Source organism: Chinchilla lanigera, unplaced genomic scaffold (genome assembly GCF_000276665.1).
Source record: "Chinchilla lanigera isolate Chin_1 unplaced genomic scaffold, ChiLan1.0 scaffold00019, whole genome shotgun sequence".
NCBI classification, from domain to species: domain Eukaryota; kingdom Metazoa; phylum Chordata; class Mammalia; order Rodentia; family Chinchillidae; genus Chinchilla; species Chinchilla lanigera.
Window position 1 is genome coordinate 16,059,502 of NW_004955420.1, and position 18,310 is coordinate 16,077,811.

Below are 18,310 nucleotides of genomic sequence, written 5' to 3' on the forward strand. Positions count from 1 at the left end.
CCCCCCCCCGCCGAAAGCTTTCTTCTATGAAATAACCCCAGATGCCAAAAAATGCTGGGACCACTGATCTAGATAACTTGGTATATTTTATTCTTTGAATTTTAGAGATCTGGACCTGCATTTTAGAAGTTTCTATGAGATGTTTGTACTGCATACTTTCTGGCCTGATTCTGTTTGGTGGGAAATCTTTTCCCTTGACAATCAGAAACTTAGAAAAATCTCCAAAAATCCAAGTAGCAGAAAGGACAACACACCATCTTCCTTGAGTTTCAAATATAGTTTGTTAGGTTCAGGGCCCCTTTTTATCTGATTTCTGAAAAATTTTTTAAAACAATGTTGCACTGTATAGTCCAGGCTGGTCTTGAACTCACTGAGCAGTCCAGGCTGGCCTCAGATTTGTGGCAGTCCTTCTGACTCAGCCTTTCAAGCGCTGGACTTACAGGCGTGTGCCACATTTTTATTTTTCTATCATGTGGATTTACACAAGGGTTTATCAGAATAGCATCTCAGAAAGTAGGAGTTCTACATCTGAGCTAGATACATAAAGGGGATAAGGAAAACCCCTTTCAAGAATAAGACATTTCTCTCTACCATATTTATCAGACATTTCCATCTTTTATTTTTATTATAACTACTATTAAAGATGCTATCAGAGTAAGAAGGTGATATCAGTATTAATAAAAGGATGCCTAAGTTTTTGTTTAAAGTGAGATTATTCTTACTTGCTCTGGACATTTACTTTTTAAATCAAAATGAACTCAGTATACATTTATACAGTATGTATTATATTCAAAATACTATGCTATATGATGTTGTATATACTATACTACACTATACTATACTATAGTGTACTATACAAAATTCATTGCAGGAAAATAATTGTAAGTCAACACTCCCCAATTCCATGTCTGATCTTATATAGAGATTATACTCAGAAGGCTTCTGTTGTTTTTCTTTTTGTAATGAATTCCACTTATCTTGAAGACAATTTTCTTTCCTTAACTTTTGTCCTTCGAAAATAATAAATGATTCTTGTTACTTATCTTTTAAAGACCAGCCATGGCTATTTCCTTGTCTTGACCCTGTTTAGGGACAAGAGGGAGAACTGTCAAAATAAAGAGAAAGAATCATGCTTTTTCTTCACTGCCATATCTTAGCATACTCAACCATCCAGGAGACAGTCCTCCAGCTTACTTCTAAAGAAGTCTCTTATCTTCTCTGGCTGATTACAATGTTTATACTTTATCTAAGATGGGCTGATGACCTAATAAAATCCCTTCCAACTAACACTACAAGTTAAAATACTAATATCCTGTTGAAAACATAAGAAGACTACTGTTCCTTCTTGATACAAATGTTGATTAAATAAAGGTCCTTTATATAATGATCTTATTCCTACTTTCTGAAAATCTAACCATTGAAATACACGTATCTATCTGTCTGTCTATCTACCTATCTATCTGTCTATCTATCATCTATCTATCTATCCTGCCTATAAGCCTTTGAATTTCCCAAACACATGGCCATTTCAACCAATGCTCTCCTGGTGCTGCTTATCTGGATTACCCTGCAAATAAAGGTACAGAGGAATGTAGTTTTATGACTAGAGATTTTACTAAATGCTGCCATTTACTACCCTGGATTTACTGAACATTTTCTTTTTTGCCTCTCTTCTATTCTAAAAGGAAGCTTTCTAAATGTTTTTAACCTTAAGTATAATTTACATTATTTTGCTTAACAAGGTTACATCACCAACCTAACAAGGCTAATTTAGACCTTTTTAGAATTTGTACTCCATTCATCCAACTCTCTCTCCACTCGTCTGCTCATGCATTTGTTCATTTCCTTATTCATACTTTTTCCCAGATTCAAAAACCAGTGCTACGTTTTACACATATTATTTTAACTAACTTGGACCCTACATGTTTACTTGGTGATGTACAGGTGCATAAACTTAGTCTCAGGTAAAGTAAGTCCCTTTATTCAAGGAAAAATTATTTAAATAGCACACTGTTTTTACTATAAGTTTGGTTTCAAAGAATTCTAAAAATGTAGGGCCAAAATGACCTGATTGTTTACTTTGCCCAGACTGTCATTAGGTCCTCTGACATGTTTTCCTAGCCAGCTTGTATATTTCAGTTATTTACAATGAAATCTTATTTGGTATCAAATACAGGTGAGCACTGGATCATTTGGGGCTCACCAATTGTTTTTATAGTGTCCAGTGCTATGCACATGCAGAGTACAAAAACATGAATTCATTATGACTTTAATAGTACATTTTGAGTATCAGTCATGTGCCGGATAGGGTATGAGACTGCTATTTCAACAAGATCCATTCCCTGAAAATTTGAAATCTAAAATTAGAAAAGACAGCAACTAGGAATGGCCCGTGAAGAGAGCAGCTCAGTAAAGATTGGTAGCAGTATGAATGTGAGGATTATCAAACTGTTTTAAGGGCATTTCAGTCACATTCTGAGCTTTAAAAAATTGGTTACTTGCTTTTTCTGATGTCTATGTCTCTCTGCCTTATTAGTATATTCTTTTTCTTCTGTGAATGTGGGTGTATTTGCGTGTGTATATTAGGTGTGTTTGTTTAAGACAAAAAAGAAGGAAGGAAGCGGAGAGACAGACACAGAGATAGAGGCAGAGACAGAGAGAGAAAAGGGGAAAGGAAAGGGAAGGGGAAAGAAAAGGGAAGGGGAAAGGAAATGGAAAGGGAAAGGAAAGATACTAAAACTAACATACAGGCCTAGGTACAGGATATGTGTTGGGTGGAGCAGAAATCTGGCTAAAAACACTGTAGAACAGTGGGGGTGAACCTACATCATGCATAACACAGAGGGCTGTTTGTTAACATTGAAAGCTCTAAAAGGTTCACCATCACTGCTTTTATTTAACAGAAGATGCTTTTATTTAATCAATTTAATTTACACAGAGAATTTTCTGGGGTGCTGATAAAGAAAAAAGCAGCAACAATAACAACAAAACCACCCTAAAATCCACCGGGAAATGTGGAGTCTACTCTTGAATTAACTGACTTTGTTTCCTGACACAAACAGCAAATACTCCATGGAATGACTTATGTGTGTATTTGGCTGAAAAAGATAAGGGAGTGATGTGTGAAGTTTACTTTTTCTTTTTTGGGTGGGGAGGGGAAGAGATCGAACCCAAGATCTCAAACGTGTGCTCTATCACTGAGCTACACATGTCACTCCACTGATGCACTATTCATGTGTTCATTATCTGCTGTATGCTAAATACTATTTTAAGCATTGGGAATATGAAAATAAACAACGTGGACTTGTTCTTGTCCTTATGAGTTTTAAGTTTTAGTGAGGATCGTCTAGCCACATTTCTCTTCTAGAGGGAAAGGTTGTCACTGGGGTAGTAAGAGTGGGGATTGCAGGAAGGCAAGATGATAGGTGGTTTGTTGTGCTAGCTTTTCAACGCCCCCTCATTCAGCTGGGAAGGAAAATAATCAAGTGCCCGCCATCCCAAAAGTGGGATGTGCCAAACCAGCACACCTTTGGTTTAGGAATAGAAATAAAATCTAAAGTCACCTGCTTTTAAGTTTCTCTATTGTCTGATTTGATTTAGCTTCCCTAGCCTTGTTTTATAAAGCTGAACTGGAATTACTGAGAGAGACCCTCTTATAAGTGAGAGTGAGAAAACCATCCCTGGCTGTCTGATCCAGAAGGAGGGAAAAGCTTCAGCAAAAGAGAACTTAGGACATCTGTAGTCTCCTCTCCATCATCGAATAACCTCTTCAAGGTCATTCTTGTAACTGTGCTACAGGTTACTGAACAAAAGGACATTTGGCATTTCTGGTTTTTTTCTCTCTATATGAACTTAGAGCAATAGAAGCACTGAGATCAGAAGACCCAAATTTAACCTACAGAACTTTATTCATTGTATGATTTGGGGAGATCATGCCACTAAGTCCCAGTTTGTACAATTATGTATTATTATCTCCTTAACTTTAATCACAAATCTGTTGAGTCGTGGTGAGATAATATGTGCAAAGATTGGTTTTAAACAACAAAGGACACCATAAACATAAGTAGTGAGTGTATTCTTATTTTATGAATTTATTACATGATTATACATATTCATGGTATTATAGTTTATTGACATACAGTAGAACATAGATGATGGAAGGGAAGTTCTGAAAATAAATTACATGAGTTTAAATCTGTATCTCCCAATTCTCAACTGGGTGCCCTAGGTTAAGCAATTCAATCTATTTGTACCCAGGTTTCTTCATTTATAAAATGGAGACATGACAGAAGCTATTGCATAGGGTTGAGGGATGGAATGAATGTGTCAGAAATTGCAATGCACTTAGAATTATGCAGGACGCTTAACACTGGGCACATTAGCTACATAGCGCATCTTCAGACAGTCTCCAAAACACTGCAGATTTCTCCTTTTGGACAATGGAAATCACTATCCTTCATCTATGCCATAAAGAGGAATGAAATCTATCCCCTTTCCTATTCTGAGAGGTAACCAAAGCCAGACATATAACAGACAATAATTCAACTGCTGAATTGCTGAACAAATTATCCTAAATGAATTTGCTGTAGAAAGGAATTCACCAATTAGAAAGTGGATGTTTGTCCAGCATTTGCTGGCCTATTTTAACTAATAATCTCACAGAGAAGAGCAAAGAGAAGTGCAGCTAGGTATAGGATAAAACTCTGGAGCGAAGTCCTTTCCCCACCTCTAAAGCCTACGGTGACAGAGCCCGCTGAGCTCACCGTCCCCAGGCTTTGAGTCAGGGACCTGATCTCAAGCAGGATGATGTATAATCAGAACAAGTCTTCTTTGTGTACCCAACAGACAAGGACGTTGACAATATTCAACTAATGAAAATTCAGTTTGCCAGGTCAATGTCAAGGTTAATCGTTTATGTCAAGTAGATTTTTAGCCTTCGTTAAGTATATTATGTCTAGGAGTGAATGATGATGTGTATGAATCAGAAAGTATAATTTTCTGTTTTGAGGAGTCTCTAGTTTATATCCAGGACTTGACTCAAAGGAATAACTCAATGACAGCATTTTCATTCTCATACTTTACATTATTGTTACATAGTCTGTGACTGTCATGGGAGCCCAGGTGGGTAGATACTGCTGGTATTGTTACTGTGTATCTACTTTGCACTTGTGGTCTAGAAACATTGACTAATTTATCCAGCAGGATAGGGTAGTGAGTGAGTTAGATAAAAGCCAAAAAGGAATCGTGATAATATGAAAACTTTGTTAAGGGTAAGGAGACTGTAAAGGTGTATAGAGTTCTCCTTGGTAAATGACAAAGATGCAATATGTGCTCAATACAATGTTTAAAGTTGATATGTGACATAATCCTAACAGTTAAATTTGGGAGTTGGAAGAGCTGGACTGTGAACAAGCAAAAGATAAATATTCTTTGATTTTCTTTTTCAAATATGAAGATGAGTGAGCCTGTCCATGTTTTATTTGACTGTAGGTCATAAGCATAGAGTTAACCATAAGTAACCCTTTCATATATATCCTGCAACTTTCCCCAAATTAATTAGAAGTGTTTCAGACATAATGGCTTCAAAGTTAAAAAACAAATTCTTCAGCTGCTCAAAAAACATAGCAGCCAGGTGAGGTGGTGCATGTTTGTAATCCCACACTGGGAGGCTAAGGCAGGAAGAGTTCAAATTCAAGCCCAGTCTGGGCAATGGAACTAGTAAGATAAGACCCTATCTCTAAAAAAAAAAAAAAAAAAAAAAAGAGAGAGAAAGAAACAAAGAAACAAAGAAACAAAGAAAGAAAAAGAAAGAAAGAACAAAAGAAAGAAAGAACGAAAGAAAGAAAAAGGGCTGGGGATAATAGTTTATATATCACCCTTTAAACTATCTGGTTATTTAACTTCAGTCCTCAGTAGTCTGATGTCATTTCTTTCCTGATTTCAAAATGCCACGCTACTAGAAATGCTCCACTTACCACGAAGAAAGGCTCAAGAGATTAAGTGGCCTAGGTTGAAAAGCTGTGAATTAACAACAGCAACCAGAAAAATGAAATATTGCTTTGGGGTTCAACAGCCATGGGCCCAGGTCCTACCTAATTTCTCAAATTTCTCTGTGCTTACCTGTCCTTCTCCTGTGATGCTGAAGATCGTTTACAAGGCCAGTCAGCAGCGGTCAAAAGTACTGTGACAGTAGCCATAGCAGTGCCAGGGAAATGTCCCATCTTTGTCCCATGAGAGCCGAAACATCCCATTCCTTTAATAGAGATCCAAAGACAGAAACACAGTGTCCATCTCCGAAAGCTGCCATTGGATGTTTTATTCTTTCTTTAAGCACCCAATTTGATTTTGCCATATCCAGAAAGACACAGGAGCTTCAAAGAGCAGCTGTTACTTGTTTGTTCAACTCTTACCTCTCCAATTCTTTCAAACCTACACCTCTGTCTTGGTTGTCTTCTGTATCAAAGCATCCTAATTTCTCTCAAGCCTGTAGAAAAGTCAGCAACACAAAGGGTTTGCAAACACACATTCTCTTTTCCGACTGTATTTTTCAGGGCACAGGACTGCACTTTTGGGGAACTATGCCAGATCTTGAGTGTGATTTTACTTGCTTTCTAGTATTATCTGCATTACGCACATATATTAAGCTCTCAGAACTCTGACACCTCGAGGACTTGTTAAAGAATCAGACTCCCAGGCTACAACTGTAGAGTCTTGTGTTTCCCATTCTGAGAGATCAGAAGGAATCTGCACTTTAAAGAACGATAAAAATCTTAGGTGATTTTCCTGCATTTTCTTTAAAAAATAATGATAAACACTGTAATCATCTCTTTCACTCATCTGGCATTTTGCAGTTTTCAAAAGGCTTATATGTGCATATTTAATTCTGTGAGATAGATGAGAATCATTATCCCGATTTTGAGGATAAAAAAGAGACTCCAAGTTAGCAAGGATATCCTCAAGGCCCCACTATGCACCCCCTTCTTGCTTACTTTTCTGGATCGTCCCCTTAGCTGACCTTCTTCTGATTGGATGTTGACTTGCAAAAGACGGGGAGCCCCCAAAGTCAGCCAGAATGCTCTGGGGCCGCCCTGCTCAAGAGTGAGACAAGATCACTGATAGCCAAGGGGAAAAAATAATTTTAATTGTGGAATTAAATTACATTCAAATTAATGTAAACATGTCCCTAACTGATAGTGTTATCAGTTGATTTTAAGCCCTCATTCTCGTCCCATTCAGATGCAGTTTTGAAAGTGCACCCATTTTCCCTGCCAGAGCAGAGCGCTGTGTGTGGGTCATTTCATCTGTCTTCTGTATCGTTCGAATTCCAGGAAAGAAGCCACCACCCTCATTCATCAGCACTGAACTGCTGCGGGAGATGTGTGCTCCTCATTAACACGTGGGATTCCCTTTCTTCAAGGTGACTTGCGCCTCTGTTCCTCCTCCCACCAGCTCTCTGTCTCAGTGACTCGATACCTGCCAGCCCTGCTTTGTCCCCCAGCAGCTTGAAGGCCCAAGCCCCCAAATCCAAGGCACTTTTGGGTTGGTGGTTAGGCTCAGGGCTTATTCTGAAACCCCCAAACATCTCAACCCTTCTCATTGCCCAGATGAGCATGAGCTAGGCTCACAGGTTTATGCACATACCTAGAGCGCTCCTGGAGGTCTCTGGATCCCCTATCCATTCCAGTAGCCTCCGGATTCCAATCTTCCTTGCCTTGAATGAGGATCTTTCCAAGGTAGGCCTGTCTCTGCTTGCAAATCATCCATTTAATTCTCTGGCACACCGGTGAGGCAAGGCTTAGAGCAGTGTCAGGGAAGAAGAGACTTCGAATATTTAAAGACAAGTTGAAGAGCTAAGGTCCCAGACCTTAGCATGAAAGAAAGGTGATTACTCCTTTCCGGTTTCCAAAATCCCTCATGCTGCCTTTTAGCTTGGATGACTCCCTCGTTTCTCTAACATCAGCTGTCCTCACAAGCGTTTCCTAGACCTGCCAGCACTCCAAAGACGGAAGGTTGTTGACTACCTTCGCCCATGTCACTCCCTTCCCCCACTTGCTGCAGCCTGCTCACCCAGTTCCCTTTTCTTAGGGACTAAGCCTGCTTTGTAGCAATCCAGAACGCAGAAATTTGGGCTCTATGGAGGCAGACGCAATCTCTGTTGCTCCAAAAATGAGCTGAACATGTAGGGCCCAACATGAGGCCACTGCTACTTTCTCCAATGTCTACTTCCTTTCTTCCTAGATAGAGAATGCGACCTGCTACAGAGAAAGAGAGAGAGAGAGAGAGAGAGAGAGAGAGAGAGAGAGAGAGAGAGAGAGAGAAAGAGCGAGAGAGAGAGAATTACCGTCTTCAGCTCTGCTACTCCTGACCCCTTCTCTGCACATCCAGCATCCAGGGTCTCCTTCACCTACCAGAGGATGTGTTTTTCCTTTGGGGGAGGGACCGGACAGAACAGCCCCGAGCTGCAGTTCCCTCGCCTTGCCTCTGAGAATTTCTCATCCAAACCTCAATCACGTAGGATTGCGTAGAGAGGAGAAAAGGGGAGAGACAGAAGACAGAGAGCGGGGAGAGGGGTGAGGGGAGGGAGGAAGGAGAAGGGAGGCTGGGAGCCCCAGGCGCCCAGGGCGCGAGGAAAGGGAACTGGATTCGCGCGCTGCGCCTCCCTGCGCTCCAGGAGCTCGCCCTCCCCCCGTTCCCACCTGGGCGCACTCAGGCTCCCGCGGCGCGGGAGGAACTCCGCGGTCGCCTCCCAGTCCTACCCGCCGCCCAGGAGGTTGTCACGTCCGCCTGGAGTTTCCTGCGGAGCCAGCTGGCGCTCCGGCTCCCGGAGCCGGCGGCGGCGCCCTGAGCCTCAGCCCATGAATGGGACTTTGCACTGAGCGCCCCCTTCCGGGCCCGGGGAGGCGGCGACGGGGGGCGCCCCGCGAGCCTTCGAGAGGCCACCCGCGCGGCAGCAAGTTGGGCGAGTTCTCGGCCGCCCGCACCTGCCTCTGCCTCGCCGCGGGCGCCCAGGGCCCGGATTGCGCGCGCGGCCACCCCACGCCGTCGGCCCGGGCGGCCTAGGGAAGTCGCCTGCGCCCCCGGCGCCAGACCATGGTGGGCAGCTCCGAGCCGGAGCCGGAGCCGCAGCCTCCGCGAGCCTGCGTGGCCCTCAGCCTCCCCCTGCCCCACCCGAGCGGACGCGCGGGGGTTCGCAGCGCGCCGGTCACTTCCTTCCTCGGCCGGGATGGGCGGCGCGGGACCCAGTGATCCGCCTCGCGTCGGGCGGGTGATCCCCATCTGACCTGCTGCTCGTGAGCTGCCGACTGCCCTGCCGGGGCGCGCGAACCTGGGGGGCCGGGCGGCGCGGCGATGACCTGATCCCCAGCCCGCCAGGGCGCCCCCTGCTTCCTTCCCTCCCTCGCGAGCCTGTGCGGAGACCGGCGCGGCGGCGCGGCGGCCCTGGGCGGACCATGGCGGGGAGCTCCGGGTAAGGGCGTGTGGGCGCCGAGCCGGAGAGGACACCTTCGGCAGGCATCGCTGCCTTTGGAGAGGGGGCTTATTTAAACTACTGAGTCATTCCAGATTTAGAATTCCCTAAATAATCACCAACTGTGCCCGTCTCGTGTCGGAAAGCAAGCGGAAAGAGAAAGAGCGCCCGCTCCTGGGACCCCGCGCGCCGCCTGTCGCGGGTTTCTCCCGAGGGTGCTTGGCCCTCGAGGATCTCCCTCCCTCTCCCCCTCCCTCGTGCCTGCCCTCCCCCTCCCTCGCCTCCCGCTCTCTTTGCAGGGCTGCTGGAGGAGAGTCCGCTCACCGCAGCTGGAAACAGCTGCCTGAGCCCTGCTCCCGGCGCCCCTGCCCGGACTCTGCAAGCCGCTCCCACTTCGCGCCTCTCGGATTCCAGAACTCGGGCGGCCGGGCCCTGGGGAGCCGCAGCCGGCGCGATGCATTCCGTAGACCTAACCCAGCCCCAGCCGGGACGGACCTCCTAATCTCCAGAACCGCGGGCCGCAGGGAATTAAATTGCTGCCTTCCTCTCCTTCTCTCTCTTGCGGTTGGTGTTTCGTTTTGTAAAGGAACGTTTTATCCACTTTTTAGTATTTTCTACCGGGGGGCACGGCTACCCGCCTCGGTCAACAGACTGCTTTGTAAACGGGTTTTCTATGTATGGATGTGTAGCTATACTTTGGACACTTGGCAACGTTTGCGCCTCTCCAACAGGGGCACGGCTTGTTATTTTGGACATTCTTTCCACTTGGAACCCCGAAAGCATTGTGACCAAACTTCCCACTGACCCCTGGACTTGGATCGCCTCGGGGTGCAAGTTTGGGGTGCAAACGTCTACTTCGCAGGAAGGCCTGGGACCGCCCCGCCCCCGCCGCCAGCAGTTGGGCAAGTTTACATCTGGATTTCCACACATTTTGTTGCCACTGCCCGGGCTGTGACTAACCTTGTGTGCGCCAGGTTTTCCGTATTGCAGCCTCCTCAGGCATTATTAGCACTGCCGCCCCGCGTCTGTCCCTGCCCTCGCGGCCGCCACGGTCCTGCCCTCGCCCCGGGGGAGCGCGATCCCGAGGGCGCAGTGGAGACTGGGGCCTGGGGCCCGAGCTGAGCAGCGATGGCTGCGGCAATAGCCAGCTCCTTGATCCGGCAGAAGCGGCAGGCGAGGGAGTCCAACAGCGACCGGGTGTCGGCCTCCAAGCGCCGCTCCAGCCCCAGCAAAGACGGGCGTTCCCTGTGTGAGAGGCATGTTCTCGGGGTGTTCAGCAAAGTACGCTTCTGCAGCGGCCGCAAGAGGCCGGTGAGGCGGAGACCAGGTCAGTAGAAGCCCGGACGGTGGGCTCCCCAGAAGCAGACACCCCTACTTCCCTTCCTTAAAGCACCTGGATCCCCAGTTCGTGGAAGGGAACCAGAATCTCTTTCTTCCATTCTGGTCCCTCATTTCCAGACGTCTCTTTCAACCACCCTGTTAGTTAATAGCATCTTGTCCCGTATTCAGGAAAACACTTTGTGCTTCAATCAGACTACAGTTTTACTAGGATGAGAATCACATGTATGAGTGCACCCAGTCTGAAGTAGCCTGTAGATTCCTTGAAGTCAGCAGCGGCCTCATTTATTCGTGCATTCTTTCACTCTGCTCTCCTATCTGTCTGTCTATCCATCCATCTCTCCATCCATAGGGTACTTCTGCTGCCCACTGAGGACCTGCAAAGAAAAGCTCCTTCTTGTATCTCTCCTAACAACTCACGACAGACGTGGGTAGACGTCAGACGAACTTATTCTCATTTTCTCATTTATTCTCATTTTTTAGCTTCCTCCAGGGACACATGGTATTGATCTTTGAAGAACCCAGTTATTTTCTTAACCCCTCCATTTCTCACACCCTGCCGTTTCCTTTTACACATTCTTTTCCTCTTCTCTTCTTTCAAACACTTTGATGGTTTCCAAGGGCTCTGCTAATAAACTTTCCTGTCCCGTTGCCGTCCTCTGCGGACTCACACTTTTGAGACGCTAAGTGAACAAGAGAGCATCCACAGTTTGGCTTCAGAGAGTGGAAAGAAAACTTGAGACTTCTTGGAGGTTTCCGTGGCATAGCCTTTCTGGAGCTGCTGCTTTTCGGCAGTCCCACATTTCAATGATTAAGCCTTTTTTTGTTGTTTTTTTTTCTGGTACTGGGAATTGAACTCATGACCTTGCGCTTGCCAGGCAGGCGCTGTGCCGCTGAGCTAAATCCCCAGCCCCTTCAATGATCAATCCTTGATGTATCTTTATTTAAAAAAGAACATTTACTGGTTGTCTTGAGTTTCAGTGTAATGATCCCCACCCCAGCCAAGCGAGTGTCCCAGACTGAGAGAATCAAAACAGAGTGTTAAGATTTGAACTTCTATCAAACCATTGATCCTCCAGGTATACATGCAGGGTGAATTGCAATATGCAAGTATTCTAACTTCCTGTGAACAACTGCAAGGAAACACCATCTGCAATGGCAGACTCGTCTGTGGTCAGTGGACTAGCTTAGGTCAGCCTCTTTGCAACCTTTGCTCTGAGGTTCTCTTGGGTCTCAGGAAGGGAGCACATAGGCTGGCTTCAAGAGGGGCTCAGAGTTAGCTAAGAGATTTGCAGTTAAGCTTTGTAAAGAAGTTACCGTGTTTTATTTCCCACTGGGCTTTCATGACATTACTCATACGTGACGTCAGTGGGCTCATTTGATTATTCTGTGGTGGCAACACAGTTGTAAATTTCAGGAGTAAACAAAAATAATTATGATCCCAAGGCAGGAGCTAATAAAGTTTCTGTTAGTTTGCATCCAATAAATTTTAGCCTGTATATTTTATAAAATGAAGATTTATGCAAAAACTAAAGCTATCTCTGAATATTAAATAATTCATGTTAGGGGAAAATAAAATCTCTTGTTTTGTTATGTAAGGATCATTTGAAAACCTTCTCTTAGGGCTTGTGTGGTCTACATGGAACTCAAAGTCTCTGAGCTTAATGCGACTCTTGCATCTCAGTTCCAGAAGTGCATCGTTGCATCTAGTTGGGATAATTATGTGATATTTATGAGTTGATCCTACTCAGGCTCCTCAGCTGAAAACAAGGTAATAAGTATAGGTGGATTATATTTGTGAATGGATAAGTTGAACTCACTTGATCTTTGTTAAAGTTGTTTTGCAGATGAGCAAACTGCATGGCTTAATTTTGCGGGGAAAAGAAAGACTGTGTGTTACATCCTGTGACCTTTTCCTTAGTATCATGAGAAAATAGGGAATTTCTCAGTGTTTGTTTGATCTCTCTGTCTCTCTATTTAGTGTTCATTGTGGCAAAGAGGATGCTGACTGGTGACTTCCTTTAGCTAAAGTGTCACAGGAACAATTTGGCAGACATGGCAGGAACTGTTGAGCCATTTCCAGGGCAAGGACAACCTGAATGTGTTTGTACACCATGATCTGGGATTCGTTCTAAAGCACAGAATAGAAAAATGAGAGTGTGGGGTGCAGAAAAGCTTTTTCAGAAGATGATAGTGTGCTATTATTACTAACAAAGGCAAATAATTAATCTGTTGATTTTCTGTCAGAAACCATGATTCATATAGCATGGGATGAGCCTATTTATAGAGAGATAGCACCTTCTACATCTCAATTTCACAGGGGATTCTTTACTGGCTGGGAAGTTGCTCAAGACAAAAAAGAAAAATTATGTGAACGAATCTAGTTTATAAGCATTTAGATGTTATAATCACTTAATATTTGCATTATTCCCTGAAACACTAGGCTTTCTAACCTGTCTCTTTGTGAACTACACATTGAGTCATGAATGCTAAAGTGGTGAAATGGAAGATCTTGCTTTGATAAAGTATCTCCACTCCAATTTCTGTCACTGAGATACTTCTTCCACTGTTCAGACTTTCTAGGAGAGCAAGGCTGAGGCAGAGAGGCTAACTCAAATAGTTCATGGGAAAAGCTGTGGTTGTGTTTCTGATTTTAGGGTTGACACACTGTCTCTCAGCTTCTTAGCTCTTTTCAAGTTCTGATATGCATCATGCTGAAACTTTATAAACCCGGTGAGCATCCTAAAATTATCATAGACATGCCAAATGAAAATGTGGGACCTGGCAGGCAGGACCTCACACCACTTCAGTGCAGAGCTAGAGAGTGCATCAGATGTTGTAGATGCCATCCCCTGAGCACACTGTGATGATGCAGTCTTTGATTGTGCCACAATTTCTAGGTGAGAAAGCCTAGAGCCATAGTAAGTATGTGATTTATATGAAGTTACACAGCTAGACTGTGGCAAAACTGAAACCAGAACTGCATTCCGTTGATGCCGATGAAGAAGGAGATGATGATGGTGATGATGATAATTTGCCTGTCCTCTTTACAACATAGTACAGAAAAAAAAGGAGTTTGAGGAAGAGGTGGGCGTCCCTCTCTCAAAGGATGGAAATAATTGTAGAGGGTTGTTTTTCTCCTACCCTCAGGGGTTGACACTAATATTATCACTATCAATATTATCTTATATTTAGAACAGAATGTAGAATACAGGAAGTAAGGTGGAGAACAAAGAGGTACAGGCTAAGAAAAGCAAGTGGAGTTCTTGAAGAGCCACCTCTAGCTAGCATGCGTTATCTAAGTAAACCCAATAATGAAGTGGGATAGGTGGCCAAGGCTTGTGAGCCCCTTAGGCACTGTGTGGGCTGCAGCTTTTTGGAAATGAAATGTTGGAGACTCTGAACTGACAAATTGGTTGAGGTCATTGAACCATGGAAAACCCTTTAGAATACGCCTGTCTGTGCACTTTCTAATACAGAAAGGAGCATTCATATGGTCATTATTTGAGTCATTCTTTATGTGTGAAATACCTACATGAGCCAGACTTGCTAGAATATTTAAATTCAGTGTTGATGCCATGTAATTTGCTGTGCGTAGGCTTTTAATACATCCATATGAATTACACAGGTTATTCATTTCCAGAATTTGCTTTATTTTGAAGAGAAAGATGTGCAGGAATGACTGATTCCAAAGTGATTTATGTTTTGACTCAGAAGTTACATCAGGTAATGGGTAGCATTTGCAATGAAGAAGGGAAAGTGTTTATAGAATCTTTGAATGTCTGGCCACGATCCTTGGAGGTCATCCAGTGTCACTCTCATTTCTCAAAGAAGAGCCTCTCTAGAAAGTGCAGAATAACTACATGAGCTTCAATCCATCTACTTTAAGTGATTTGAGTGTTTTTATTATTTTTTTCAGGGCAACTTACTTCCTTCCCTTATGCCAAAACGTTAAACAGAATCAATGAGGAAAAATAATTCCTTACCAAAGACCATCAGATGCTTTTCATAATTGAAGCATTTTTTATATCCCCTTTTCTTTAAAAAGTGATGTTGTGCAACTATGTATGCTATTAAATCAAAGAAATGGTTATAATTTCACCAAATTTTATTTTCATTGTGTCTTATTTTCCTATATCTTCGTTTTTCTACTTATACAGTTGTGTTATTTATGCTATTTCAGAATTTTACCTACTCATTTTGGTAAGTGTAGAGTACTTCATAGTATATTCGATGAGCATTTTGCTCTCAATCATATTCCTCCATATGAAAGTAGAAAACACCATAGAATGTAGAACCTTCAGGAAGAGAGATGACAGCAAAGGTGAAAGAATGCTCAATCGTGTGATCTAGGGAAGGTAAATTGGATTTTTATAAATTAAAATACTTTGGTCAATATCTAGATCAAGAATAAATTCATATGACAGGTGCTATTTTACATTTACAGCAAGTACTCTATTTTTTAAAAATGTATGACTCATGTCTGAAATACAAAAATCAACCTAATTAAATGAGACTTGTCTTGATATTTTTTTTTTTTTTTAAAAAAAACAAGAAGCTTTTCTGTTCAGAAACCCACACTAGGGTTTAAACTGATTCTTTGTGTGTGTGTTTTTAATCCTGTTTTCTCTACCTCAGCACACTTTCATCAGCAAATTACGTTTCCATTGTGAGAACACTTTAAAATAGCAGGCACTGTGATCTCCTGATTTCTTTCATCCCACAGAGATCTCATCAAGCCATAACTCAGGATTAAGTCTTTAAAGTTTTAATGAAGTTGATATTCTTGAACAGAATTAGAAAAAAACAATTTGCAGGAAATGAAGCAGTGCTTCTATTTGAAAAAATATGTAGGAAAATTTTTGGAAAATCTGCAGAAGTAAAAGTTTTGTCTCTGAGAGCTGTGTTTTACAAAAGTTACAGATGTATTGGTGTAGCACAGCTCTGCTCATGTACTTGATGAGAGCTGTTTGTCTATGAATATTGGTTTGGGAAATTTATGGTTTTTTTTTTTCTCATCTGTCCCTTAAATACTTGATCATAATGTATGTTTGCTATTGACTTTAACTTCTAGAATTATTGTTTACTTTGTGAGAACTCTCAAAAACAGCCTTGTTAGACAAATGGGGCACATTTAATCAACCACATTTTGCATTTTACCTAATGGCTTGCTCGTGGATTTACTAAGCTTTTCTTGTCTAGAGAAAGATGTACCATGTTGAAAGGGCTCCAATTCCAAGGCTTTTTGCTCAGCCTCTGTAGGAGATGGAGCCTTAGATACAAAATGTCTGTCAATGAATTAGATATAAAACAACAATTAGGGCCAGGGGTATAGCTCACAGGCACAGCACCTGCCTGGCAAGCACAAGGTCCTGAGTTTGATGCCCGGTACCAAAAACCAAAACAAAACAAAACAAAATAAAACACAGAGCAACCAAAGTTACCTCACTATATGACTTTGGGATTTACTAAGTTTCTTCACGACTTTTGCCATTTTTTTTCTTTTATAGTAATCCTCTGAGGTAGTTAGCCTCATTTTAGTACGGAGAAAAACAACCTTCCGAGTACCAGAGAGACTTGTTTAAGTTCACTTAATCAGAGAGTGACTAAGCTGTCACATGACTCCCAGTTCTCACACTATAGATTTTTGGTCTTTATCTTAAAGCCAATTGAACTAAGAGGCCCTGAATCTAAATAGCTCAATTTAATTTTGAAGCTAGAAAGCTATTGTTGGGAGGAATGTCCTGTAGAAATCAAGATATGTAGAAAATGGCTGTGTGATTTCTTTGCTCTGTGTATGAGCTAGAGAGCCCAGGGGAGGAAGGGAGTGGAAAAGCTGTGAACATCTTCACAGCAGTACTGAAGAAGCCCTCATGGTGATGCTATGTGCCGGGCTGGGGCTGGAGCTCTGGGCTGGGATATCCCTCCCTGTATGGTAGGAGCTTTGGAGATATCACGCGGTGCCACTTGGGGGCACCTAAGGATCCACTGGGAGCCTTGGACCCAGAGAGGCTGGCGTTCTTGACTCTGAACGTAAACAATCACTTCAGTTGTGTCTATTTTTTTCTTTAGATGCTTTCAAAAGTAAAGAGGTTGTCACCAAATTCAGGAGAATTCTATAGAGTTATTTATTAGGTTTTTTTTTTCCCCCTGTTCAAGTGACACTACAGCAGGATATTTAAGTACGTGGACTTTGGAGTGGGACTTGAATTTGAATTCTGATACAGCACTTGTAAGAGCCCTAGGCAGGTTTCTTAATCTCTTTGAACCCCAGTTGCTGATTTGTAAAATGAAAATTTCTCTCTTGTGTTTGCTCAACAAATTCCTCTCTGGGGAAGAATCACTTAAGCTGAGCTCTGAAGGGTGAGACATAGCAAGCAAGTGGGATGGAAAGCATGAAAGCAGAGGAGAGCAACTGGCATGGAGTTTGCCATGAGAGGGTGCTGGGTGCTTTGAAAGGACCTGACATAGACTAGAGCATAGGAGAGGAGCATAGAAGTTGGAAAGCACTGCAATGGCCTATGGGGGTCACTGAAAACTCCAGGAAAAGATTCCAAGTTTTAATCTAGCATCAAAGCAGGTTGAACAGTGCGAGATGATACAGTGTGGTTTGCAACTTTAATGGGACCCTCTTTCTTAGGAGAAAAGGGAGGGCCAGGGAGTTAGCATGGGGACAGATGAACAGGAAGGAGCTAGGAAATGAGTCTGGGCTGGCAGTCCTTAGAGTGAGTACAGAGGTCCCGGGGGTCAATGGATCTCCATAGCTAAAATTGCTTTCATGAAAATATTTCACAATAATGCTAATAATTTGCCTTTCTTTGGAAAACCACCTGATCATAATGTCCCCAGGAATTTTCCAGAAACTGTAGGATAGATCCACAATCATTGATTCACTCTCTTTTCGATCACATGTCTATGTGAGCCCAGGTTATCTTTATATGCTTTTCAGTACAACATGGTATGGGAAGGCTGAATCAGAAGCAAGTTTGAGAATTCAGCTGTCTTTTATGAGACCAGACATGAGACTTGCAAACACGTTGACAAGCTAGATGCTTTGCTAATTTTGTTTGAAAATACAGCTATGCTTCCTTAAAATATGTTTTGTTAGCAGTCAGTAGGCTTATTATTTTCATTTTTAATAAATAAATAACTATTTCAACATTTTACTGTAATTTTTAAATACAGCAAATATCGAGATCTATGAGCACACATATACAAAGCTCTTTAGGGCACTCAGTAATTTTGAGAAGTGTAAAAAATATCTTGAAACCTCATGTTTGAGAACTGCTGACTAAATAACCCCTTAATCCCAAGTCATTTGGAGGCTAATGCAGGAAGTTAGCAAGTTTGAGTCCAGCCTAGACTACTTAGTAAGACTGTGTCTCAAAAATTAAAAATTTGAAAAAGGGCTGGAGATGCAGCTCAGTGGTAATGTTCTTGTCTAGTGTGTTGGAGCCCCTGGGTTTAATCCCCAAACTGGAGAAAAATAAAAAGAATACTCAACCT

General features: G+C 42.8%; 2 protein-coding genes across 3 annotated transcripts in view; one reads left to right on the forward strand and one right to left on the reverse strand.

The window, feature by feature from the left end:
- The window catches only part of Fgf12 (fibroblast growth factor 12), a 527,560-nt gene that overhangs the window by 276,318 nt on the left and 232,932 nt on the right, over positions 1-18,310 (forward strand). The window contains exons 1-2 of one of the 2 annotated variants that reach the window (XM_013513605.1): positions 9,234-10,030; positions 10,198-10,793. The exons of the other annotated variant lie outside the window; for it this stretch is intronic. Coding sequence (XP_013369059.1) covers positions 10,595-10,793 — 199 coding nt within the window. The 5' untranslated portion in view covers positions 9,234-10,030; positions 10,198-10,594. Of the gene's footprint in view, positions 1-9,233; positions 10,031-10,197; positions 10,794-18,310 lie in introns of those variants that run through there. 2 annotated transcript variants of the gene reach the window in all.
- LOC106148323 (protein SPT2 homolog) lies at positions 5,860-9,926 on the reverse strand. The gene is made up of 5 exons (XM_013513330.1): positions 9,748-9,926; positions 8,342-9,547; positions 7,642-7,821; positions 6,990-7,088; positions 5,860-6,484 (listed from the first exon to the last, which is right to left on the reverse strand). The coding sequence occupies exons 1-2, from the start codon at positions 9,924-9,926 to the stop codon at positions 8,707-8,709; spliced, it is 1,020 nt and encodes a 339-aa protein (XP_013368784.1). The 3' UTR covers positions 5,860-6,484; positions 6,990-7,088; positions 7,642-7,821; positions 8,342-8,706.

Coding starts and splice junctions, on each gene's coding strand:
- LOC106148323 (XM_013513330.1), bottom strand. CDS start 9,926: ATGCATCGCGCCGGCTGCGGCTCCCCAGGGCCCGGCCGCCCGAGTTCT. Junction 9,548..9,747: donor CCCTGCAAAGAGAGCGGGAG/GCGAGGGAGGGG, acceptor GGAATGACTCAG/TAGTTTAAATAAGCCCCCTC.